Source organism: Watersipora subatra, chromosome 4 (assembly GCF_963576615.1).
Source record: "Watersipora subatra chromosome 4, tzWatSuba1.1, whole genome shotgun sequence".
Taxonomy (NCBI): Eukaryota; Metazoa; Bryozoa; class Gymnolaemata; order Cheilostomatida; family Watersiporidae; genus Watersipora; species Watersipora subatra.
This window is the reverse complement of record NC_088711.1, coordinates 58,369,112-58,395,746: the sequence shown is the minus strand read 5'-3', so window position 1 is coordinate 58,395,746 and position 26,635 is coordinate 58,369,112. Positions and strand designations below refer to the sequence as shown.

Sequence of the window (26,635 nt, the reverse complement as noted above, 5' to 3'; positions counted from 1 at the left end):
TCCATAGAAGCATTCATTCCAGTCCATGAATCATAGCAGATAAGCATAGAAAGACATAAATATTGATGGCATGAGGTTGCTTGCATATACACTGTGCTCACAAGGAGTCTGCTACGGCATTCTCTCTTCTACTGTTGACATGCAACTCACTAGATTCGCCTATAGGTCGGCTCGTTTGCTGTTCACCATTTATTGACAAAAAGGACAGCTGATTTCTTTTGGCAAGCAATGGTGTAAAGCCTGTCTGCATAGACTGTCTGTGTTGCAGCGATTGGGCGGGCAGCAAATGGCTAATTGATTGGCATGGCTTATGTTTTGCGGAATATCTCAAGTTGGCTAATTTGAGCCGATTGTGCAATTTCCTTCTGTTGATGGCAGGTTTTAAGTAGGTCGACTTCAGGTCCTGTAAGCAGTCTTTATCTATTCCATTCGACTTGCGAGTCAAAGTCGAGGAATACTTTCTGTCTTGCATTCTGTTAGTTCCTACAGAAAACTGCTCTAGTTCAATATGACTGGTCGACATTTCTGCGTTGTGGAGATAATTGCTATTAGTTATGAGGATATCACCATCTAGTGTCGGGTTTCGCATAGCATCTTCCTGCGCTTGCAGTTCATCCTTCCTCTCGTCTGCAGTATTCATTGTAAGTAGTCCGAGCACCATTTTGTTCAGGGCAGCAGCAAACACCGTCAATCCACAAAGAATATAGATTATACAAAAAGCGACATAACCGGGTTGAGTCTGGAGAGCCTCTGTCGTATCATTTTGCAGCGCGACGTAATCTCCGAACCCTATAGTTGACATAGTTATGAAACAAAAGTAAAACGATTCCACATAACTCCACTGCTCAAGTTTTTGGAATGCTGCGGCTCCTCCCGTTAGTACGACGCCACATAAAACTCCGCCTACTATGGCCGACTCAAACTCACCAACTTTGGTGTTACGGAGATGGAGGCAGCGTTTGGCAGCTCCTATGAGGTAAGCTAACAGGATGTTAAATCTTTCACCGATGCTTTGAAACATAACGATGTTGAGAGGAATTCCGATGGTGGCGTAACAGATGCAAAACAGCTTGCCTCCTAGTGTCTTTGGTGTGCTGTGGCCGTAACCTACACAGATACAAGACAATGTTTAATATCCATGCGAGGTGATGTAGTGGACCAAGCTATTGTTTAAGTGCATAGCAATTATACTGTGTTTTTACATACAGTAAAAAAGGCACTGTTTCATCTTTTGTGCACGACTCATAGGCTTCTTGATCAGAACAGACAATATTGGAAATGCAAATATTGTAGAGCAGGCCTTGTTGGCTCTTTTTAATTTTTACAAGGGATAACCATATTTCTCTATTAGCAGTTGTTTGTTTATTTGTTGGTTTGGTTCAATTTTTGCTTAAAGGCTGACTTGCAACAAAATTCACATTACAGTTATTTGGTATCAAAAGGCTCACCGTGTCTTACTCTGTTGTGTTGTAGGTGCAAAAGATGTGGAAATGTGATTACAAGCTCTTAAAAGCTCAAAAACGAACAGTAAATTGCAGCCATCACGAAAACGCTGTAGTTTAGAATCCCTTTATTTTGATGACGTACTTAACTCGGCGTGGTTATTGTTTTGACACATGCTGTTATCATGTGAAATGAAAGGCCAATAATAGGCTTAATATAAAACGTTTCGTAGCACTAGTTTATGACAAACACTATGGGTTTTACCAAAAAGCACGTAACAAAGTGACATCATCACAATGATAATGAAATAGACGCGTAAGGACAATAGACATGGTTTTATTGAATGCATGAACTATATTAGTATAAATATTTCGACGAATGAGGTGTTATAAAAGTGTAAACAGAAGCACATTGTGTTCAACTACGTCCCACTTGAGCCGTTTTAGAGAGGGATTCTAACCTACGGTGTTTTCGGGATGGCTGCGATCAACTGTTCGTTTTTGAGCTTTTAAGAGCTTGTAATCACATTTTCACATATTTTGCACCTACAACACAACAGAGTAAGACATGGTGAACCATTTGATACCAAATAACTGTAATGTGAATTTTGTTGCATGTCAATTTTTAAAAAATACCAAAAACATCAGCGATGCCAAAACAGGTAAAATAATATATTACTGTGGCTAGTTGAGGCTTTTGACACTGCGTAGCTACCTGCCACCCAAAAAAGTTTCACCCTGTGTCTCTATGATGACAGTGATGACTCTATGATGGTGTCTCTATGATGTCTCTATGGTTGCCTAAAATCTTCTCTTTATCAACTATGTTGATCAAATATAGCAAGCTATTTCATGAAGCAGAGCAAATGGCCGAGTCAGGCAATGGCAGCTGTCGTCATGCTGCAGTCAAATGATGACGATGTTAGTTAGGTGAAATAAATAGTCTTGTGATCATGTATATCTTTTACAGTTATATAGTAAACTAGCTGTGCTATCCGGCGATGCTCGGGTATTAAAAATCAGCTTATAAACAATGAGAGGTAATGAGAGTTGCCTGCCACTTGTTATTAGCCTAGCACATTGCCAATGGATAATTTGAATAAGCTTACTAATAAGAGCTACCTAATGACGCTACACCATGACTTTGCGTCGTGCCCGAAAGCGTGAGCCTATTTGCTCCCATATAGCGACATATATTGCCTGGTGATCCTATCAAGCTCATGAGGTTTAGGTTGTAAGGTGTCGAACTGGCGAACTGGAGTTACTGAGATCAAATATTCTGCTTTACGGATTCTTCACTCTAAGATTTTAATAGTTATAGATGGACATATACAACGACAGTCGATCAACATTGAGAAATATGTATATAGATAAACAGGTAATACAATAGATGAAACACAGATTATGTAGGACTTTTTTAAGTTTTACCATAAAAGATGCCAGTAATGTTTTCCTGTACAACATGAATTTTGTTTGAATAAATTTTTCTAGTATTTTTATTCCTAATTCTAGTAGTACCTCACCTTTAGGTTTATGAAAAAGTTGTATAGCATGTCAAGGTCAATCTGGGTACTAATCATGAATACCACATCGATCTTCTTTGCGAGATTAATTTTTACTAGATTGACATTTATTATTTTCAGCAGCATCTGTGGATGTCAGATATTGATTAGATGTTTTATTTAAATTGATCATACTCAATTTGGCTGGAATGTCTAGCAAACAGGCTTCAAGGTTTTTCATTGTTTGCTAATTTTGCATGAAAACAATGTGGAGGGTTCTTGAAAATCTGCTTTTTCTCAGCTCATGTTACAACTGCTATATAGCGGGTCAGCTTTACAAATGAAATGTTATACCAGTGCGGAAAACTAGATCGCTTCGTAATTTGAGACCCAATAATCCTCTAGAGCATGACCTTTTTCCTTTTTTACATATGGTGATAGATGATGACTTGTCTTTGCAATAATACTTGATCAAATTACTGTTACATTTATTAAATGTTACTATTTTTTATTATTTCCTAAATTATTATCTAAAAAGATATTAAAAATTGATTACTCAATTTTTCTTGAGAGCCTTTAGCTTATTTGAAGCCAGAATATGACAAACTTGTTAGTTCATAAAAAGCACATCATTTCTTTGTTTATCGAGTATTTAAATTACTTTCTAACTTTACTTTCTTACCATATACCCTATTAACCGACAGTGGTGAAAAATAAGCAAAACTTTGTGGTTTCTTCACAAGTAAAGATGACACCGGAATAAAAGTTTTTTTTTGATAAAATTAATATATTATCACAAGTAAACAATACATTAGTAACAAAGATAAATTAACTAGAGTCATTCATATATTCATGTAGACATGGGAGAATAACTCCTAAAATATAATAAAGGTGTTTTGTGTAGGATTTCTATCAATATGTCTTCGCGTCGGAGAAATGTTGAGCGACACAGCTCACTTGGTAAATATAACTCATAACTTGTTATAAATTGTTGGCTAGGCGCCAGTAACCATTTGCATCCAACATAAATAATGCGTTGAACTGCTGACAGAGAATATGTCTAATTCTATTAGACAGAATAACTGCCAGGCCGAGTTAGTTTCAAGACGAGAGATTTATAGTTAGCCTGAGTCTATCTTCTAAACTCTAAGGGAATTGTAAGCCAAATGCTAGTAGCAGTACGAAAAATATACTTTTAGACAACAAAATAGGTTTAGTTGTAAGAATGTGTAATTTGACGTATGCATTTTCATCTTGGACACTTGTTACCCTTTTGATCAACCAAGATTTTCCCTAATAAAATGCTTAATTTGTAAGCTTTATTGTTGTGCAATATGGCCGAATTACTTATCAGCAATAGGCTTATATCTGTATAGCTTATATCTGTATAAGCTATACTATAATAAGGAACCATGACATCTTTCCGTCACCACGCTAAGAGCCTTAGGAAAAAGGTATTGTGCCAGATTCAAAACCGGATATTCTGGTTAAAAAGCACTCGAAGCTACCACTGTGTCACTCAATCACCTTTTTACATATAAGAATAACTGTGCACATTCTTATTACACATGAGGATCTCTGACGGCACACGGACTGTCAGTGTACTAGTATATATTATATATACTGCCTGGTAAATAATAAAAAAATATTACAAGAGAATTGTTTTTATTATACTGATCTGTGTTGTCTGACTTATTTTTTACTTGCATGGTCTGTCTGCTAGCTGCTATGTTATGCTGTTTTGTACCTGTGTAGTCTACTACCTCCCATATTTTGGGTCTACATAACTACTTTTTACATGAAAAGTTAGATTTAAATCTATAAAAATAAAAAGCATATTTTTATGGCATATTTTGTGTCTGGTGAATGATTAACATACACCTCTTCAATTTACTTTGTATAAGCATGCCTCCTCATACACCAACATTGTTATTATTATCTGCATATTTTCAGCTCAACTATGAACACATGTATTATATGCTGTCCTAAATTTGGTTAACGAAAGATAAAAAATATCAAATACTCATCTATGGTTTTTTGCATGCTTCTAATATTTTGATAGACTCTAGTTTGCGGCTTGAGCTATTGGATCAACCTGCTGACGTATTTTGTTGCCAATGAGCGTACTTCATTTACAATCACGGCGTGTCGTATTGATTTATTCAATTCGACTTCCGTTGTACTGGCTTACAAACATAGCTTGAGTTTGATTATGTTATTTTGCAACTGTCAACAGTACGTAGGTACCATAACTATAAATACTACCAGCTTTTAAAAAGTACATCCAACTGAAACTAAAGATGTTCGACATTTATAAATTTTACATTAGTGTTGTTGAGGCACATGTAGCATGGAAAGGCAAATCGACAACAAAATTGAACTTGGAGCACACCTGTCATCACCTGTCACACCAGTCATAATATTGGCAAAAGGCAAAATTTACTTTTGTCTAAAAAAGTTCACACATGTCAACAAACCTCAAAGATTCCAAATTGCATTTTTATTGCTAAACAAAAAACAAACAAACCTATGTTTTGTTGTTAATTATTTTGCAATATTTCATTATAAAACTAAAATAAACTTTTAACCAATCTTTCTCTTTGAATGATTGATCAAGGCATTGGCCACTTTAATCATTCAACAGTGACCTTTGAACCTTTGAACCTTTCAACTGCTGCCTGTCAGAACATAGATTAGTTGAAAGGATATGGGATTAAGTTCACCAATGACCTTGAGGGTTTAGCCCTCCGCATGTCTATTATTTCTTGTCAAGCTGAAGTAATATTAACTCTCAGCAACTGGAGCCATACTGGTCCCCTGATTAGCTCTGCTATTGTATAGTTACACTCGGCAAGCCCGCTGATTAGCTCTGCTATTGTATAGTTACACTCGGCAAGCCTGCTGTTTAGAAATAATATAAAAGAGCAAAGATATACCAATACATTAATTATACATATAAAAACTACCTGCTGGTTCTGTCATTTTGTAGTATTTAAAGTAGCTCTGTATGAGTATAAGCACCTGCAGAGCATGTCATTTCAGCTATATGGCAGGCTATCGATTATTATAAAAATTAATCATTGTCTCGAAACTCATCATTTATGGCAGTATAGCCAATCTTTCTGAGAAATTGTTTCATGTTTTACTGTAGGCTTGTAAAGTGCAGTGAGCACAGGCTAAGAGTCATTTTGTGTACAAATATCAATGCTTCACACCAAGTTAATTTATTTAAAATATTATAAACTAGAAATTCCTCTGTCATACAGCCCACGGCCAAAGCGATATTGGAAAAAAGAAAGGGTACTGATGGTTGAGAAATGCAATATTAGCAGTCAAATGGCACTGTAGTGCAATAGGATAACTGCAATGGTAGCTGTAATGTACTGGGTGTAGGTGTTATTATATACAACAAACAGCAATAATGAAAGGAAAATATTATATGTTTATATCTCTCTCCCTGCAATAAGAGAAATGCAATATTGGCCAATATTAGAAGTAAAATGCACTGATATTATTAGAATAACCAATATTATTAATATAGTAATACAGTAATAATAGAAAACCAATGCACAATTTTGTTTACATTTCAAAACGTCATAGCTAACAATATCAAGAAGTCATGATATTTATATAGATTTTTTTAAAATCTATTTAACAAAACTATTTAGAAAAAATAATAACAGTAAAATATTGCCCATTATCGATGTTGTTAGTCTGACTATAACACTTCAGTAGTCATCCAAACTTATAATTAACTATTGTAATAATCTCATAAGAATCGTTAGAAAAAAATATCATCGTCATTTCCTTTACTTTCACTGCGTTGGACATCAGTTAGAATACCAAAGTACTCAAAAGTGTCTGAAATGTCAGTTAATTTTAAATCGGCAAAAATGAAACGATTTCAGTACTCCTACGTTAATTACCGAAACCTTCGGCAATTCGACAATGCTATAGACTGGTGAAAAGTGCACGTTATTTTTTCGTGAAATGCGCACGACTTAATCGTTCTATTCTTTGTCGCTCAGCGTTTCAATTTCCGGTCTTAACTTTTATAAAAGTGAGGCTTAGCAAGTTTTAATAACGATTTTCGGCCAAATTAATCTGTCTATTTGTGTATAATCCGTTCAGATGGGTAAGTTTTAAGATACTGTCGACACTTTTCAAAGACTTGGTAATATATTTAAATACATGTACATGTAGGTTTTTATGTGTTTTGTATCGTTATTATACTTAAACGACTCCACAGAAAAATGGTTACATTTGTTGATGAGATTTCGGAACAAGGGTTTGCAACGTTGTTGATGAATAATTTTCATGAGTTGTGTGCACATGCATTTATCATAAAAACTCTCAAACATTCGCTTCGCTCGTTTGGTCGTGGGATAAATTGGGTGCACTCTGGACACTGTTTAAACTTAAATCATATTACACGCCTTCAGAAAGTTAAAGTTGAAAACATTATTACGAGTCTCGCTCATGGCAGTCTTGGCCGGCAAATCCCTAGCTGAGCAACTAATGAAAAAAATCATAGGAAGCACAAACCAATAATATTGTTTTAGGTGAACCGTGTGTAGGACATCACGATATTTTGGTTATAAATGTTAGATGTAACGCTTTAGTTCATTTTCTATGACAATAATTTAGCCTATGTTTACTATTTCATTTGGTTGTTGAAATTGGTATTTTAATCACGTCCATGAATAAACATGGTACACAGGCTTCAACAAAAGTGTCTTGTAAACTAAAGAGCTTCCATACAGCAATTTTTGTCCTCACATGAAGCTGCCCTCTTGTGGACCAGAGCCAGATAGCTAGCTTTATGATCACTACAGAAAAGGATTACTTCTCGCCTGGAGCACTTAGTGGCCTACATGTACATGTATGTCGATTGGACAATGTAACAATGGTGAAGCACTTAGATAGATTGGTTTTCAAATGTCTAGTAGTAGGGTTACTCTAGACTCAACGTATAACAACAAGTTTCATAACACATTCGCAGGGTTGAAGGTCATCTGAAGAAGCAGAAACTTTTTTGCCAATCATAACTTATATTCACATTGTAGAGATGGCAAACTTACAATGGCAGTTTTGATCAGATCTTTTTGGGTAAACTGATTGTTTAGCCAAAAGCGCATCTGGAATGAATACACTCAGTTCAGATGTACATGTATGCACACAATTACTTGTTCAATTACACAAACATGTACATGTAGGTAGGCTATATTAAACTATCAGATGTACTTTTGCACAGATAGCATCCTGTCACTAAACTGCTAATACAATCTGTTGAGTGTTTATATAATATGGAATAAAATACAAGTTAGATTGTTATCTTCTCAATTATTGTTTATAAATAAATATATTTTAAAACGGTTGATACTTTTAAAATTCACGGTAATTCAGTTAACATATTGTGACATCGCCTATAGAAACACTGTCTAGCACATCTCCTGTTTACATTAGTAAAGCTTTATATGACAGGAAGTGCATATGCCTTTCATATCTCTGTTCACAAACACATTTTATTAGTTTTTTGTTTGCGCAGAGTATGAACCAGGCTTAGCTCTTTGCAAGCACAAACAATTTTTACAATGTGATTAAAATTATAAGCCGCAGTAAAATGCTGCTCTTCCATGAGATGAAGTCACGGGAATGAAGCTGCCATGTGATACTGTAGGTTGTTGACCCCTATCGTAATAGAGCAGATTTGACCAGGAATTTAATTACTGTATTTGTATCAGCTTCATTTTCATTTCAGCTTCATTTCGAAAAAGTACAGCATATTTTTATACTTTTCTATTATACATTTTCAAAGCTCTCCAGAGAGAAAATAAACTTTTACTAAAGCGAAAGCATGAATGAGGAGTCAGTGGTCAAAGCATAGACATTGCTTATATCTCTTCTGATGAGATTAGCTTAATCAGTGATAGAGGAATGTGCTGCGCTTTAAATAAACCTATGTGATGAGGTCATCACGGTTGCATCACGGTTGCATCACGTCAGCAGCGGGTCAATTGTTATTCTTATCACCTTCCTGTCTAATGTGTACAAAAGGATCTGTGTTTTATGTTGAATATATTGTGGTATGTATTCTATTGTAATATATGTATTATATCCTATATATTATAGTATATCATACCTATATCATATTTCGTATTATATCAGATCGTATATTGTATATTACATCATATCATATTAAATATACTATTTGAAATTACAATTTTTTTATACTATATCATATGGTATTATATATATCATACAATACTGTGTATATATATAATATATATTATAGTATTATCATTGTATTGCATGGCTTTTTATTATAATGTACACAAGTCTATTTGATAATTTAATGTTATTCGAACTTAAACATTAACAATAGAGCAGACTCACACTAAGACACTCCCCGTCACTTGGTACAGAGAGGTACCAAAACAGCAGATACAAAACAAAAATATCAGCAACCGCGTAGAGGGAAATTACTGGCATAAGGCAAGGCCTCGGTCGTAGCTGTGCCAGGCGAGGCACTCAACATTAAAATCTACATAGAGACAGCCAATAATCATTGCAGAAACTCTGTTATAGTCGCAATGGGGGGTGGCGGTGGTGAGATCGCTGGGAACACATCTCTGAAGGGATCAAACACATGGCTGTCATCTTTGAATAGCAGTTTAAGAACCTTGATGGTTGGTGAATTGTATCTGACAAGATGATACAGAATGCCTACACCAAAGTCGCCTCAAAAAGCTCTATCTTTTCAACAAATATTAAGGTTCAGCAATTAATTACTTTTGTAACATTTTCTAAAAAATAAGCTTTATTTATAGACCCCTACCCCCACTCCCGGCAGGTAATGAAGCTATCACGGTGGATAAAACAAGTAAGACAGCGAACTCGTAAAATTGTTTAAAACAGAACAAGTGACAAGATTTTCGTGGTTGCCGAAACTCTATGGACGGTGGCAGACAAGCTCCAAGGGCTAAAATATGAGCAACTGTGTATGACACAAGGTTGATCATAATACACTATAGAAATTATGTAAAAATACAGCTAAAAACCAACACTGGACCAGAAAGATTGATAAAAACTCAATTACTAAAATTTTTACAATGCATTTTGAAAAGTGAATTCGTTGAGAGAATTGATGAAAGAAACAAGTCAGCCCTGAAGTATCGAAGCAATTGTGCTAAAAAGTTGACATAGCATCGCAAAACAATAAATATGGCTGACAGCCTGCAGACATGTGAGAATATATTGTCAGTAATAAAATGTTTCAGTAAATAATAAAAGTAAAGAGGGAATTAAAAGCATACAAGTTTTTAATGCTACACTTTAAACTACCAACCTTGATACCACTCAGGTATGGCTGCAAAAGTCAATATTTTTATGTTCATCAACTCACAGAATGAGATGTCATGGAATTGATTAGAAAAGACAGATTGTGTGGAAGTGCAAAGGACCTACTGACAACTATTGCAGTTTTTAGTAATACCAAGATTGATGTTTTCAAAATTGATGATCAGACTTTGGTCTTAGATAGCAGCAATTCTGGATAAAAAGAAGTCTTTTCTTGGCTTCTCAAACTTTGGCAAAACGCTCAACTTTCTGCTCCCCTATCAGAGTGCTTCAAGCTTAAAAAAATTACAAAGATCCCGATCTAAGCTCATAACTTTCTCATTCTGTCAGAATCCCTCTAGCTTGAGAGCATAGTAAAGTTAAAGGTTGACCTGCAACGAAATTCGCATTACAGCTATTTGGTATCAAAAGATTCACCATGTTTTACTCTGTTGTGTTGTAGGTGCATAATATGTGGAAATGTGATTACAAGCTCTTAAAAGCTCAAAAACGAAAAGCCGCCGTAGATTGGAGTCAGTCTATTTTTCTGATGTTGTCATTACATTTGGTTATTGTTTTGTCACGTGATGTTCTCACGTGAATTGAAAGGCCAATAAAAGGATCAATATAAAACTTTTTGTAGCACTAGTTTATGACCAACAATTAGGGTTTTACCGAAGACCCCGTATCAAATATAAATGCTCACTACTTTACAGTTTTGTTTCGGCTTGGTCTAATCGTATAGCCGTAATCTGATCATGTGACCCATACTTCACGAATAATTTCTGCAGCATTTTTCGATTATCACAGGTGACCAACAGGCTCATCATGTTTATCAAACAATGTTATGTACTCCTTCGAGCTAAGGTTGAAAATTTAAACGAATTTTTACAGTAAGGTTATAGGATATCAGTGCTGAAAGTGACAGCATTACAATGACAATAAAATAGACGCGTAAGAACAATAGACATGGTTTTATTAAATGCGTGAAGTATATTTGTGAAAATATTTTGACGAATGAGGTTGCGTGAAAATGTAAACAGAAGCCATCTTGTACAACTACGTCCCATTCGAGCCGTTTTGGAAAGAGATTCCAAACTACGGCGGTCTCGTGTGGCTGCGATTAACTGTTCGTTTTTTAGCTTTTAAGAGCTTGTAATCACATTTCCACATATTTTGCACCTACAACACAGCAAAGTAAGGCATAGTAAATCTTTTGATACCAAATAACTGTAATGTGAATTTTGTTGCAAGTCAACCTTTAAAGTATAAACAAACAGCAGAAATACTAATTAATTTAAAAAGCAAAAATGTATTTGTAAATCATTTTAAAGCGATTTGTTAAAATCGTCTACAACATGAATTGTTTATTTTATCAGTAGATTGCCTTCACAATAGTCACTGACGACCTATTCACGCTGCATCCAAAAACTTTGTCACAGTCAACTGGCCAATGACAAAACTCATTTGAGATGTTTTTATTTAACACGAATATTTCAATTTGTCTAATTATTAATTCGTTTTAACATAAAATGGATATGCCAAGAATTATTTAGTTATAACTATTAACTGTTCCTTAACTAATGCTATTCACTAACAATCAAAAACAAAACATAATATTCATTAAAAATCGCTAATCTAAATAGCAAAACGATATGGCGGCTTGCTGTAGTTGCAAAAATCACATCTGCCAATGGTTTAGTGTCCTCAGTGGAATGATAGACCTACCTGAAACACTACCACTATTACAAAAACACCAAACAGTCTCCAAAACGAAATCCAAATAGTTAAACAGTCTTTAACTTACTCAATTTATTGACGAATAGGAAACAACCTATTAAATTTATTTACCAATTAGATGCATTATATTAAAGTTATTGACTAATAGGATGCGACCTATCCAAATTACTCTAAACTTTTTCTGCTCAAACTAAATATGTCCTAGCAAAAAGTGGTATCGATGACTTAAGACAGCAATTAGATTGACACTAGCAGCAAAATTGAACATTAAAAGCTACTTTTAACTATCTTTACTATTTTCTTGAGCAGTAAAAAAATTATCTTAATTTTCTCAGCAACTCGTAAAAAGTAAAAATTGTGCTCGGTACAAATATAGTTAGCCAATGAGATGTGAGCAATATAAAGACACTCTGAAGAATGCTTGACCTCCTGTTGATATTACTGTAAGCATTCACTGAGCTAGTAGGTATCCGTCTTCACTGGTCTGCGCTGCCGGCACTTTATGAGGTGACCCTGCGATGCAGCATCCTTGAGCTATTGTTGAGTTGGATGTTAACCGTCACATAAAAGTAGTTTTGCTAGTTTTCACTGACAATCTTTAGCTGTTTGTTATGTCTGTAAACCTTTAAAGGTTGACTTGCAAGGAAATTCACATTACAGTAATTTGGTATGAAAAGATTCACCATGTCTTACTCTGTTGTGTTGTAGGTGCAAAATATGTGGAAATGTGATTACAAGCTCTTGAATGCTCAAAAATGAACAGTTAATCGCAGCCACACGAGACCGCCGTAGTTTGAATGCGCTTTCCAAAACGGCTCAAATGTGACGTAGTTGTGAGAGATGGTTTCTGTTTACACTTTCATGCAACCTTATTCGTCGAAATATTTTCACAAATATACTTCACGCATTCAATAAAACCATGTCTATTGTTCTTACTCGTCTGTTTTATCGTCATCGTAATGCTGTCACTTTTAGCAGTGATATCTTATAACTTAACGTAAAAATTTGTTTAATTTTTTAACCTTAGCTCGAAGGAGTACATATCATTGTCTGAAAATCATGACGAGCCTGTTGGTCACCTGTGATAATCGAAAGGTGCTGCAGAAATCATTTGCGAAGTATTGGGTCACATGATCAGATTACGACTTGCCGATTAGACCAAACCGAAACAAAACTGTAAAGTAGCGAGCATCTATAATTGATACGGGGTCTTCGGTAAAACCCAAAGTGTTTGTCATAAACTAGTGCTACAATAAGTTTTATATTGAGCTTTTTATTGGCATTTCAATTCACGTGAGAACATCATGTGACAAGACAATAACCAAATTTCATGGCTACGTCATCGAAATAAACAGATTCCAATCTATGGCGGCTTTTCGTTTGTGAGCTTTTAAGAGCTTTTTATCACATTTCCACATATTTGGCACCTACAACACAACAGAGTAAGACATGGTGAATCTTTTGATACCAAATAACTGTAATGTGAATTTTATTGCAAGTCAACCTTTAACTTTTTCCTGTATCAGCACAAAGTTGGGCCTAATTTTAGATAAAATAAGAATTCTCTGGAAAACATTGATTTGTTCTGTTTCTTGAATAAAAAAATTGATAAGCATTAGTAATCTCACAATTTTTAAAGTTTTTTATTTTGTTGTTTTGTTCTGATGTTCTGGAAGTGATGTTGGAGTGCTTTTTAATTGTGGGAAAGTAGAGTATAAACTAACTTAGCGTCTTCCAAGAAGGAAAACTTGACTTTGAGAGCCAAATGAACAGGTGAAATGGCGGCACTATTAAGATGTGGTAAAGAAAAGAAGGTAAGAAAATAATTTGCACCTTATTCAGTAGACAGCCAACCACTGAATCGCTTGTCAGTCTTGAGAAAAAGAGCTCAAAAAAATTTAAGATAGCCCGAGATAAACTCCTATCTGCAGGTAAGTATAGGTCCATATTATTAGTACATGTTTACATACACTTTTAATGTCTCTTCTCGAATCGGTGCTGTTTCTCGCTGTGATCAATATGCTGACTTGCTGATCATGCCGTAAGTAGTAAATACAGAATCAAAAATTCTAATAACAGCTCCTCTGATGAGACTAAATTACACGTACATGTAAGAAGCGGTAGTCGGAGACATTCATTAAATCAATACTATATAAGCCACTAGCCCGTTCGGTGACTTCATCTCGGTCTAACTATTATCTCTAATAAATAAAGGCAGCCAGCCTTTTCCATAATATATTTACAATTTACGTTGACTGAAAAGGCATATATTTGAAAAAAGTGACACGAGTAAAGCATTATGGTTGAAATATTTGCAAGAGCCAAGGTAGACCGCGTAGCGATTGCTAACGCGTTTAAGTGGCATTTGTTTGCAAGCCGCTTGTAGGATTGCGAGTTATAAATATATTATAATCCATAGACTTAGTGTTACTCGGTGCGATTGACTGGTTAGTGAGTGCCCTTTGTCATTCTAGAGCCCCTTATGATGACTACCGGGACAGTCCACTCTTCATCTCATTCCATGTGTAATGGCTAGTAGTAGTTCATGTGTTTAAGGCAGCACCAGCTCTTAACAGTTCGTTTTATATGTAATTCATGTAATCCCTATCTCCAAAATCAAAACCTTATCCACATAATCATGTGACATCGGTTGGGATGTTTGGCATCTGCCCTCACCTAGTTAGTTAAAACATGTTTAGGATTCCGTGACTGTCTGACAAAGTTCAGAACACTCTTTGGTTGTTTTTGTATTAATATCTCACTCTTATAGAATTATTCTCGAGAGTTATTATTATTATTATTATTATTATAGAGTTATTCTCATTCCAATCATTTAACTGTATTTAAACGAAATACAGTTTTGCAAAAAAGACGATTCTCAACCAATGAATAGCACTATTACGTCTATATGAAGTAACCTTACATTTTTAGGCTGTTTATCAGTTTTCATGAATACATGTTAGTTTCAAGTTAACAAAATTTAGCTAACAAAACTCAAATTTTACCTTGTTGAAGTTAGCGTATTAGATAATTCGACCTATTAAATTTATTGTCCAATAAGATGCAACTTATTAAAATTAATGACAAATAGGATGCAACCTATTAAATTTATTGACCACTAAGATGCAACTTATTAAATTTATTGACCAATAGGATGCAACTTATTCAAATTAATGACAAATAGGATGTAAAGTTATTGGCAATTATAGATATTGTTTGTTTACTCTACAAATTCTATGGCACATCTAAATTCTAATGAGTTTATGTTCTATACTATACATGAAAATAATAGAACCTTTGCAGAAATAGTGAATTCTATAGAATGTGCTGGCTGTAGGAATCCTGTCAAGTCTATGTATAGACAGAGAGTGTGTGTATACAGTCAATGCAATTTTTATGGAAAGTTAATGAGGTTCCAACTAAACTATTAGTGAGTCGGCCATGCAGCTTGCAGCTAATATGCACACGGAAATGTTAACATCTGATGCTAATATTTAGGTAGGCAACACAATCATGTTATTTAAGAACAATGGCTGCCTTAGCGGGTAGACATAGTTAAGACTCGGATCTTCTCTCCTAATGAAAGAATTCCTTCTTATGCAACCAAAACTTTCCCTGACATGATTGCTGAGGTGGTCAGAAAGAGAAGAACTCAATTAGCTACACAACACTGGCTAAACCTATGGTACATTTTACCAATTCATGTGAAGCTTTTCTCTGTTCAGAGATCGACATGTGTGTTTCTTTTGACTTGTTACAATTATGACTTTGAGTAGCTCATCTTGTCAGGGCATAAATTATCTTAACAAAGTTGAGTATTTTTTTAAATCTTTTGTAAAATAAAAAATGAAAAATACATTACCCAACTTTTTTATTTACATTCCATTATGGTCGTTTCTGAGCAAGTTTTTGCCACGTGCTGTTCTCCTAGGACATGCAATAGTTGGACCTCTCTATCGAATATGTCACTTATAATAACATTATGTCTGAGAAACAAAGGATGAACTAGGTTAATGGTATATGTAGAGGGCCTGTATATTCTTCCGTTTATATATAAGAAAGAATGCAGAGGCGTAAATAGGGTGTGAGCCTATAGGCAGTCTTCTTTGGTTAGCTAAAACTGTAACTGACCAGTGTCCAGGTTCCTCAGTTTATGAAAAACATTTTAACACTGGATAAAACTCATGCAAAACTATTTTATAAAAGTATAGAACTGATACAGAGAATTACCAAGACCTCTAGTTTATAGAGAGATACAGTTGGTATAAGGAGTATTAACAGAGCTTAGAGACAATCTATAGAAGGTTTATCGATAATACTAGTACATATGGAAGTTCATTAGTAAATTTGAATGAGATCTTGTCCGGCACCTTTAAACAAGAAATGAAATTACTTTGCTGGGAAAATTTGCACTTGAATTTTGGAGTGTCAAATAGCGATTGACACTGACACCCTAATGACTTTTACTTATGTTTTAGAGTAAACATAACACAGGCATTGACCTCATAACATCTGATCTCTCACTTACCTATAGTCGTTATGACGGAGAGAGCAAAGTATAATCCACCCGCAAACTTCCATTGAATGCCCGAGTTGTAAGGTTTTGACTGGAGGATGGTCGATCGCAAAGTTTCAAAATCTTCATCCGTAATATTTAAATTCTGTTTTAACTCCTTTTCTAATTTCTCTAAGCGATTCTTTTCCGCCTGTTCGTTTGTAGATTCGAGTTTGTCAAAAATGATGGCTCCGAGTAGGAGGAAACCAAAAGTGACGACCAGAAGCACCAAAGTTCTCGCATTTTGTCTCTTCATATCATGTCAGACACTCAACATCATCCCAACAGATCTGTTTTTAGAAGCTTTCGTCAAGCTGACTTTGGCCAAGTTTCAACTGGTTATCGGTCAGATGCGATAATTATTACAGCAATCTACAAATAGATGCGTTATACAACTGAAAATAAAAACTTGATGTTTACGGTTCCTATAAGTATGCGCATAAAAATCCATAATAAAGCATTTATAATGTTTATGTCTATAATATATTGTTTTACTTTTGCTGTTAAAAATTCTAGTAATTGTGTTGTCACAATGTTTGACATTGAGTTATACATAGAGTTATGTTTACTATCTATATGCGAAAGAAAGTCTGATGGTATTACAAATAATACTGTGTTTATATCATATGTTTTGCCTTTACATAGCTTATGCAGTCTATGGAATCCAAATATATATATATATGTGTATAAAGTGGATGAGATCTAAAAAATCTATGAGCTGCTGAGTCTATGAGATACCGAGTCTATGAGCTGCTGAGTCTATGAGATACCGAGTCTATGAGCTGCTGAGTCTATGAGATACTGAGCTCACAAAGGTATTAGCAGGCAGTGAGAGTATGGTGAGGAAAGTCCTGTCAAACATCATCACAGCACAGTAAGGAAATATGAAGTAGCCAGCAAGTTTGGACAGCACACTAAAAAGAAGGCCTCAATGGGCTATATCTTGTGTATAATAACAATAATAATAGTATTAACAATAACAATAATAATATTAGGAAGGGGGTAGACAGAGCACAGGTTTCTGCTCTGTTGACATATGCAAGGATATTGCTGAAAATACTGGATATCCGAAGAAAGGGGACCTTACCGGATATTAGTATAATACCAGATGAAGAGATGAAAAAAACCAACCATAGTAATAATAATGATAATAACAACAGCTATTAAATAACTTTTTCACTGCAGCTGTCTGACAAAGAGAACAATGACATGATCTGATCTAAGGAATTGAATGTTTTATTTATTGCAGTAATGTACATTGAAATATATTGAAATATATGGTATTTTATTTTTGAAAGTTGATGTTTAATAATTTATTATTTTATAAGATAGAAAAGCTGACCTGTTATCAGGTTTTTGGGATTAGAAAACTACCATCTTTTGCAAAACTCTTTGCCAATGGCCTGTTGAATCTTTTAATAACAAATGCTGACCTGCTGACCTGCTGACCTCTCTCATTATACAAAGTATATGGTGAGTCATTTGGACAAGAAGACCATCAGTTATTTTGTTGGGTAAAAAAATTGAAAACCCTGCAACAATCTTAAGTTGAGATATATTTGAAGGACCAGACAGTTAACTCTCTTTTAAGTAAACTAAACTATCCATTTTTAAATTTAGCCTAATATTTTATCAAACTGTCTGATACGTAATAATTATGCCACCAAGTTACATTTTTCTTAACTTACTACTGCACATTTTTGAATTTTTACATTTTTATGTGTAGATACATCAGAAATAATATATTAGTAGACATTTTAAACTTACTGTTCTGTGTCCAACGAGCGCAAAGTGTTCCGATGTTTACTACTCGCTCACTTTGTCAGCAGTGTTGCACCTAGAGCTGAATTTTAAGAAAATTATGAGAGGAAATGAGGAGAGGCAGCAGGTCATGTATTGATAATACGCAGACTGCTGACACAGCTTGTTGAGTACTAGACCAATTCACTACTGAATGAGCGCACTCTCTGACAATTGAGTTAAAGCTTAGAACGAGTCAGCAAGAGTCAGCGTCTATCTCCATAGAGGCAGCATCTGACTAATCACTTTAGGCTTAGAATTGCGCTCCTTGTCAGGCTCTTTGCTTCTATAAATAGCCTGAGACTGAGAAAGTCCTTGATCTCATTAGACTAAGGTAAAGCAAGCCGTCTTTGGAGACAGACTTCAGCCACGATCAATCACAAACAAAAATGATTACATATTTCCATCTGCTATATGTTGACTAGTGACTATCATGAAAAAAAAAGTGAAAAGGATGAAAGTGGAATTGCTAAACAAGATGAATAATAATACAATATAAATATCAAATAAAAAAAGTTAAATATAAATATATTATGTTAATTTAAAGTTAACCTAGTCTAAATTATACTAACTCTTTATCTTGATCAGCACCTCTATGTACACGAGGTGTGCTTCTTGTATTACCAAGGCTACACCTCAGTTCACCTGTCATTTTTGTGAAGGCAAAGTGACAACCAAAACCTCTTATCGCCCCTTCTTTATCTACAGTAAGTTCCCACATGTAGTTTAGTTTTTCACATTTACCTTCTCACATATTTGCATATAATGTTTTAACATCATGTGGAATTACCTAAAGTATTCACTATTAAGGATTTTGAGGTTGGAGATAATTTCTGACGTTATTGACATTTCCTTAAGTTAAAATGAAACAAACCGACAAACAAACAATTAACAGCACATGAGAATGTTAGTTTATTATAATGATGTGATTATAGTGAATGTACTTTAGAAACTATTTACAGTTAAAGCTCCTCACACTAAGTTAATCTGTTCAAATATCTGTTTTGTGTGTTATGTGTTGTAGCAACGATTCGTATAAGCCTCCTAGGGTCAGTGGTGTGCTGTGCCTGTAACTTACACAGATACAAGGCTATGTTTACTATCCATACCTGATGATGTAGTAGACAAAGCCATTGTTCAAGTGCACAGAAATTATATTGTGCTTTTACATGAAGTGAAAAGAAAAGTGCTGTTTCATCTTATATGCGACCCATATAAGACAGCACTTTAAATTATAGAGTACAACCTTTAGAATACAAAATACATTAAACAAGCATTGTTGGCTTATTTTTAATTATCACAAGACAACCATAATTCTCTGCTGTTAGTTGTTTGTTGGTTTTGTTTCATTTTTTGCGTAAGAAAATGCCAGTAATTTCATAAATGGTCTCACAGCTCAAAATCCTTAATAGCGAATACTTGAAGTAATTTCACATGACATTAAAACACTCAATACAGCTATACTCATTTTAGATTATATAACGTATTTAGTGATTAATGTGTGCACAAGGAATATAGTACACTACCTCGTATGAAATACATACACAATATAATTATTAAAGTTAATTCATGATTATTTTATAACTTTATTCTAAAAAAAATTTATAAAAAAAAAGGTGGCTAGAAATGAATATTCATAGAATTTTAATGAATATAGCAAGAAGACGTGTATCAACCAATTGAGTAGGAGATTATTTCAAAGTATAGGTCAAAATATAGGATTCATAGCTTAAAAGATAGATATTTGTAACAATGCTTAAAGTGCTTTTGCCTTTAAAAATTTGTTTTAATTTAGTGTAGTATATTCTTAAAAGTAAAGCGCATCATACAATACTAATAGTCCAGTACATATATGTAGTATATGCAGCACACTAGTTTATATATGTAGTATATACAGCACACTAGTATATATATGTAGTATATACAGCACACTAGTATATATATGTAGTATATACAGCACACTAGTATATATATGTAGTATATACAGCACACTAGTATATATATGTAGTATATACAGCACACTAGTTTATATATGTAGTATGTACAGCACACTAGTATATATGTGTAGTATATACAGCACACTAGTATATATATATATATATATATATATATATATATATATATATATATATATATATATATATATATATATATATATATATATGTAGTATATACAGCACACTAGTTTATATATGTAGTATATACAGCACACTAGTACATATATGTAGTATATGCAGCACACTAGTATATATATGTAGTATATGCAGCACACTAGTTTATATATGTAGTATATACAGCACACTAGTTTATATATGTAGTATATACAGCACGCTAGTATATATATGTAGTATATACAGCACACTAGTTTATATATGTAGTATATACAGCACACTAGTACATATATGTAGTATATGCAGCACACTAGTTTATATATGTAGTATATACAGCACACTAGTTTATATATGTAGTATATACAGCACACTAGTATATATATGTAGTATATACAGCACACTAGTTTATATATGTAGTATATGCAGCACACTAGTTTGTATATGTAGTATATACAGCACACTAGTTTATATATGTAGTATATACAGCACACTAGTATATATAATATATGTAGTATATACAGCACACTACTATATATATATGTAATATATGCAGCACACTAGTGTATATATATATGTAGTATATGCAGCACACTAATATATATATGTAGTATATACAGCACACTAGTTTATATTTGTAGTATATACAGCACACTAGTTTATATAATATATGTAGTAATTTAGTGCATGTAATGTATATAGCATATTAGTGTATATAGTATACACAACACATTAGTGTATACATTATATACAGTAGGTTAGTGTATATAACTTGTTTGATATACTGTCCGTATCTAAGATATAATGATATGTAGTTTAGCAGACCGACACCAGACAGTAGCAGGAGCTGGTAAATATTCATTTATAAACTGTTTGATCATTTCAATCAATCAATCAGTGTCTAGACAAGGCCTTAAGATTCCCTCGAACAGCACAGCTTTATTCCTGGCTGCAAATGGAGATTATGAGAAAAAATATAATCCGGATTTTTTTTTATGTGTTTGATGAATGTCCAGACTACTTCATCATAGTTTTCAGGTTTTATCCAAGAGCGTTATAGCTAGCCTTGTTTGTCTACAGAAAGATGGTAATGCTCATCAGACTTGCTTTTCAGATAATCTAGACACGTAATAGTCTAACGCCGCATTAGCTGATCAATTTGTTTATTGATAGTGCGTGAGGTGGCAACAACAAACAAAATGATACCTTCTTCACATTCATATATCGATAAGAGCTAATTGTGTGCTAGCCAGTTGATATCAGGTTAGCTATGAAATGACAAACTAATTAGCTAATGATATCTTAGTTAGCTGTCGCTACTGTGGGAAATTAGCGGCATATTATTCGGACCTGCTATTTTAGTGTTAAGTTTTGTTATGTCAGGCAGCTTATTTCATAAAAATACATTAGTGATGAACTGGTTAACCGACATATGACCAGTTAATTACATAGTAGCACATCAGTTAACACATCAGTTAACATGTGTTGGCTAGCCAGAAATATGTTAACAACTGTCAGTAAGGACAACTTTTTAAATATGTTAAAACGGAAGTCAATAAAAAAATTATTCAAGGTAGTGAATGGTTCAGAAAGTGAACCATGCACTACCTTGAATAATAAGAAGTTATATGATAGTAATATATAGTTATATAGTAATATATATATATATAGTAATGTAGTATATATAGTAATATGCAGTGATATGAGAAGTGATCATTAAAAACTGAATATTGTGGTACAGATTTTAGTTAATAAAATCTAACGTTTTTATATTTTGTTTTTACATTTTTACACTTGCAAACTTTCTTTTGAAGTTATGAGTATAAGTGCCCCGGCAGTCTAGTGTGCCGCAAGCGATTATTGATAACTGTATATATACAGTTATTCTGCAATGCAAATGGTTGGCTGATTGGTGTAGAAGATAGAGTTCAGCTTCAGCCAAAGTCATGAGTCAAATGATGCATGATGCAATCTCGTTTCTCAACCTCCAGCCGCGACTTCAGACACAAGAACAGATGGACGCGCTCCTTATCATGGTAAGGATTAACTAAAGATATTTACTGTATGTGTCAACTATGAAAACTCCATCATGAATATTGTGAGGTTTACCAAGGTGACCTCATAGGCATCTGTAGAAGACCTTGACCTGAGAGCTCTGGCTGTCCAATTTGTAACAGGATTATTCAACTGATGAAGTAGTCTAGACATTCATCAAACACATATAAAAAACACATATAAAAAACACTAAATTTAAACTATGTTTTTAAAGACAAAAGCCCTTTAAGAATTATTACAAATATCCATCGTTTAAGCTGTGAATTCTATATTTTGACCTATCCGTTTAACTAATCTTTTACTTGATTGGTTGATTCATGCTGATATAACCAGTCATGACCAGGTTGACACACAGAAATCACTGTTTCACCAAAGCTGACAAAAAATAATTAGACAAAAAATGTGTGAATCGCATAAACATTTAATATACAGACAGTGATATCCTGATACAATTTTTTGTTCAAAGAGAAGGCTCAATAATAATAAAATAGCCTAAACATTATGAAACGTACTCTAATAAGTGCCAATATTATGAAATGTGTAGTAATGTGTGTATAAAGAGAGATAATTCTTAGGAAATCCCTGCAATATGCAGGAATCTTATACCATAATCATTTCCAACTGTAAGAAGCATTCGACTGAATACATTGTACATTGTATGCTTATACAATGTACAATGTATACATTGTATGCGTATACAATGTATGTTCACCTAGTTCTGAATTAACACCAAAGCTGAGCGAATTGTACTCTATAGTTCAGTATAGCAATACATTAGGGAAGGGCAATTATTAAGGCCTGGTTGATGAGAGGTAAGAGATAACCGTAATACGGAATACTAAATTCTATAGGACCAGACTGAGGAATTGTAAAAAGTCACATAGACTGCTAAAACCACCATTTGTGATATTACCTCTATTTTAGCTCGAGCTTTGTCAACATTTGTTGCTGGGTTGAGATAAAGGTAACTTCAAAATGGACTAAACCCACCACACGAGTGTTTAACTGCGTATTGTCTACCTTATGGTACATCCCTTTAGCTAGCTGACTCTGATCCAAACAGGAAGTACATGTAAATCTGATTCATTCAGTTTCTTGAGGTATGTGTACACTGTGCCATTTTGAAATCGGCTACTACTTTTGCAGGACATTTTCTTGGACCATACGTCAATTATAAACAAATACATCGACTAAATACAAATACATCAACTATATACAAATGCGTCAACTATATACAAATACATCGACTAAATACAAATACGTCAACTATATACAAATGCGTCAACTATATACAAATACGTCAACTATATACAAATACATCGACTAAATACAAATACGTCAATTATATACAAATACGTCAACTATATACAAATACGTCAACTAAATACAAACGCGTCAACTATGTACAAACACGTCAACTAAATACAAACACGTCAACTATATACAAATACATCAACTGTATACAAATACATCAACTATATACAAATACATCAACACTGTACAAACACGTCAACTAGATACAAATACGTCAACTAAATACAAATATGCCAACTAAATACAAACACGTCAACTGTATACAAACACGCCAACTATATACAAATACATCAACTATATACAAATACATCAACTATATACAAATGCGTCAACTATATACAAATACGTCAACTAAATACAAATACGTCAACTATGTACAAATACTTCAACTATATACAAATACGTCAACTATATACAAATGCATCAACTATATACAAATACATCAACTATATACAAATACGTCAACTAAATACAAATACGTCAACTATGTACAAATACTTCAACTATATACAAATACGTCAACTAAATACAAATACGTCAACTATATACAAATACATCAACTATATACAAATACATCAACTATATACAAATACGTCAACTAAATACAAATACGTCAACTATATACAAATACATCAACTATATACAAATGCGTCAACTATATACAAATACGTCAACGATGTACAAATACTTCAACTATATACAAATACGTCAACTATATACAAATGCATCAACTATATACAAATACATCAACTATATACAAATACGTCAACTAAATACAAATACGTCAACTATGTACAAATACTTCAACTATATACAAATACGTCAACTATATACAAATGCATCAACTATATACAAATACATCAACTATATACAAATACGTCAACTATATACAAATACTTCAACTAAATACAAATGCGTCAACTATGTACAAATACGTCAACTATATACAAATACATCAACTATATACAAATACATCAACTATATACAAATACGTCAACTAAATACAAATACGTCGACTATATACAAATACGTCAACTAAATACAAACACGTCAACTATGTACAAACACGTCAACTAAATACAAACACGTCAACTATATACAAATACATCAACTGTATACAAATACATCAACTATATACAAATACTTCAACTAAATACAAATGCGTCAACTATATACAAATACATCAACTATATACAAATACATCAACTATATACAAATACTTCAACTAAATACAAATGCGTCAACTATATACAAATACGTCAACTATATACAAATGCGTCAACTATATACAAATACATCAACTATATACAAATACATCAACTGTATACAAATACTTCAACTAAATACAAATGCGTCAACTATATACAAATACGTCAACTATATACAAATGCGTCAACTATATACAAATACATCAACTATATACAAATACATCAACTGTATACAATTACCTCAATTATATACAAATACATCAACTATATACAAATACATCAACTGTATACAATTACCTCAATTATATACAAATACATCAACTATATACAAATACATCAGCTATATACAAATGCGTCAACTATATACAAATACGTCAACTAAGTATAAATACGTCAACTATGTACAAATACGTCAACTATATACAAATACGTCAACTATATACAAATACATCAACTAAATACAAATACATCAACTATATACAAATACATCAGCTATATACAAATGCGTCAACTATATACAAATACGTCAACTAAGTATAAATACGTCAACTATGTACAAATACGTCAACTATATACAAATACGTCAACTATATACAAATACATCAACTAAATACAAATACATCAACTATATACAAACACGTCAACAGTCTACAAATACATCAACTATATACAAACACATCAACAATCTACAAATACATCAACTATATACAAATACGTCAATTACATACAAATACGTCAACAATCTACAAATACATCAACTATATACAAATACATCAACTATATACAAATACGTCAACTAAATACAAATACGTCGACTATATACAAATACGTCAACTAAATACAAACGCGTCAACTATGTACAAACACGTCAACTAAATACAAACACGTCAACTATATACAAATACATCAACTGTATACAAATACATCAACTATATACAAATACTTCAACTAAATACAAATGCGTCAACTATATACAAATACATCAACTATATACAAATACATCAACTATATACAAATACTTCAACTAAATACAAATGCGTCAACTATATACAAATACGTCAACTATATACAAATGCGTCAACTATGTACAAATACATCAACTATATACAAATACATCAACTGTATACAAATACTTCAACTAAATACAAATGCGTCAACTATATACAAATACGTCAACTATATACAAATGCGTCAACTATATACAAATACATCAACTATATACAAATACATCAACTGTATACAATTACCTCAATTATATACAAATACATCAGCTATATACAAATACATCAACTATATACAAATACATCAGCTATATACAAATGCGTCAACTATATACAAATACATCAACTAAGTATAAATACGTCAACTATGTACAAATACGTCAACTATATACAAATACGTCAACTATATACAAATACATCAACTAAATACAAATACATCAACTATATACAAACACGTCAACAGTCTACAAATACATCAACTATATACAAACACATCAACAATCTACAAATACATCAACTATATACAAATACGTCAATTATATACAAATACGTCAACAATCTACAAATACATC

The 26,635-nt window shown here is 33.3% G+C and overlaps 1 protein-coding gene across 1 annotated transcript; it reads right to left on the bottom strand.

Annotated features, from left to right (window-relative positions):
- Positions 1 to 97: 97 nt before the first annotated feature.
- On the bottom strand, positions 98 to 16,833 carry LOC137394398 (potassium channel subfamily K member 15-like). Its single transcript, XM_068081113.1, has 2 exons — positions 16,551 to 16,833; positions 98 to 1,107 (listed from the first exon to the last, which is right to left on the bottom strand). The coding sequence occupies exons 1-2, from the start codon at positions 16,831 to 16,833 to the stop codon at positions 98 to 100; spliced, it is 1,293 nt and encodes a 430-aa protein (XP_067937214.1).
- Positions 16,834 to 26,635: the final 9,802 nt, after the last annotated feature.